General features: G+C 44.4%; 2 protein-coding genes across 5 annotated transcripts in view; one reads left to right on the forward strand and one right to left on the reverse strand.

The window, feature by feature from the left end:
* armc3 (armadillo repeat containing 3) overlaps positions 1–917 on the reverse strand; it is an 11,459-nt gene extending 10,542 nt beyond the window's left edge. The window contains exon 1 of the mRNA XM_005722503.1: positions 869–917. The gene's annotated coding sequence lies outside the window, so the exon portion shown is untranslated. The remainder of the gene's footprint in view (positions 1–868) is intronic.
* A 310-nt stretch (positions 918–1,227) lies between these two features.
* Positions 1,228–2,275, forward strand: part of pip4k2aa (phosphatidylinositol-5-phosphate 4-kinase, type II, alpha a) — a 27,365-nt gene continuing 26,317 nt past the window's right edge. For all 4 annotated transcript variants that reach the window (XM_005722498.2, XM_005722500.2, XM_005722499.2 and 1 more), the window contains exon 1: positions 1,228–1,382. In XM_005722498.2, coding sequence (XP_005722555.1) covers positions 1,242–1,382 — 141 coding nt within the window. In that variant the 5' untranslated portion in view covers positions 1,228–1,241. The remainder of the gene's footprint in view (positions 1,383–2,275) is intronic.

Consider the following 2,275-nt stretch of genomic DNA (forward strand, 5'->3'; position numbering starts at 1 on the left):
TATATATATATATATAATCGTATCTACAGATCTACACCAAGTAGGGATTGACTTGGATGGTGCACGTCTCTGCTAATCCATTACTATTATAGAGGCTGCAAAAAACGGGGGTGGGTGAAGAAAACTGTCATGTAGGGCAGCCTCACTGAAAAAGTGTATAGTTTTCATTCAGTTATAACATTTTTGTTGCTGACAAGAAGGGTAAATCCAAATGCCAAATATAGACTAATATAGAAAGGCTCTTGCGCTATTAAAATACAACAGAAAGGTATCATGGGCCCGGTAGTGGAGGGCAGGAGTAGTAGCGAATCAGAACAGGAGACACTGCAAAGCTCAGCCCGTCACCTCCCATCCGCCGAGCTGTCAGTTGCAGCGCACATGAACATCAACGCTGCGGGAGTGGACCAAACGTTGATATTCTTGTAACGTCGAAATATTTGCTCCTCAATGTTTTCATTTAAACCGGGCAAAGACATCACAGGATACACGCCCTGTCATCTCTGTGGACTAAGTACAAACGCGTAGGAAGAGGGCTGAGCCGCTCGCTAGTCGCCGAGCAGCTGGCTAATGGCAGTAGTTAGCTTGCAGGCTCGATAGCTGGTGAACGGAGTCCGCTTCTGCTTCTTGCCGTCATTTGGTTAGAGAAGGTCGGGGAGGCTCATATTAGCTGGTAATTCTAAGCGTCTAGCTACCCTTCAGCATCTCTAATGTGCTATTTTTTTATATTTAAAAAAACAAGCGCGTGTTCTGTGGGTCATTTGCCACGGGGGCTTAACAATTGTTCATCCTCCGTACGTTTACTGTTTTTACGAAATTTAGCTTTGATGTTTGCTAGCTAACAAGCTATTCTCGGCTATGCTAACGCTACCTCGGTGAGACTTCACATCGCAGGAGGTGCAGAGAGCTCCAGTCGAGAGTTAAGGAAGGAAGAGTAGTGACTTATGATGTGGGCTGGCGGAGAAGCGTATGACGGTTAAGTGAAGAAGAGCAAGCAGTATTAGGCTAAACGCTTCGTATTTCCTCACGTTAGTTTCTTTCGAGCTAGGGCCACAGCGACAGCCGAGCTCTGTGGGACTTTAGATGAGGAAAAGAATCGGGGCACCTTGGTTTGCTGGGATGGCTAAATGAATAGTACTGACACTGCTGAACCGTGAGCTGGTGGCCGCTGTGCCAGCTTCAAGGGAAGACACGCTGTCGGGATTATCGCACAGTCTGCAATAAACCAGCCAGTTTTCTTAAAGATGGCTTCGGCGAGCAGCATTGCCGCATCCATTGCGAGCAAAACCAAGACCAAGAAAAAACACTTCGTTGCCCAAAAAGTGAAGCTCTTCCGTGCCAGCGACCCTCTGCTGAGCGTGGTTATGTGGGGAGTCAACCACTCGGTGAGTCAGACCGTCCACTGTCACTGTGATGATCTACGGTTATGTCTCCCTCGATCTTTTGATGTTCCACATTAAGGCTCACTTGCTGTCAGATATCAGCTTTTGTGTTACTGCAGCTGAGTAAAAATACGAGGTGACAGCTGTCCAGCGGTTCACTGAACTGTCACCGTAAATACATGACTGGCTTCAATTAGCGCAATCCATTAGTAATGTTTGCTTTAGTGAGCTTTTTGTAGTTGCAATAGTAATGTCGTGGATCTTATTAGGCCGTGGTTTTGATGCATGCATGCGCGCGTGTGTTCGTGTGCGGTGAACTCGCTTTGGCTTCCTGTTGTGCACATGTAGGATAAGCTCCTAGGGCTCTGTGTCATGAGAGAGCAGATCTTCCCATGCAAGACAGCTTATCTCTGCTGTCTTTCTCTTCCTTTGCTGAATAATTGCTGCACTTGGCCACTTCTCAGATGTTGGAAAAAGCACACAACTTGGCAGACAGAGGACATGCAAATATTTCTGGCACCAAATCACAAGTATTATACCTGTAAGCAGTGTTTTGTAAAAAGATTTAGGCTACACATAGATGACAGCTCCTTTTTTGTTACAGTTGTAGTATATAGCTTATCCTTGATTTTTGCCCAGTTTTTAAAATCGTAATTATAGCAGAGTTATAACTGTAGGGCAATCTTTTGGCACCAGACTGAATGAGGAAAACTGATTGCCAAGGTATAGCCAAATGAGCTGAGCAGCAGCATTCATATATTTATTAAGCATACACGTTTATTTTTATGTTAGTTATAGATTTTTTTTAACAATGATGGCAGTAACCTTTATTCTTTGATTGTAACTGATGCTCTAATTTCTCACGCTTTATTTTTCTCTGCCTGTTTTATTTATAT

Source organism: Pundamilia nyererei, unplaced genomic scaffold, assembly GCF_000239375.1.
Source record: "Pundamilia nyererei isolate P.nyererei 1_Seehausen unplaced genomic scaffold, PunNye1.0 scaffold00007, whole genome shotgun sequence".
Classification (NCBI taxonomy): domain Eukaryota; kingdom Metazoa; phylum Chordata; class Actinopteri; order Cichliformes; family Cichlidae; genus Pundamilia; species Pundamilia nyererei.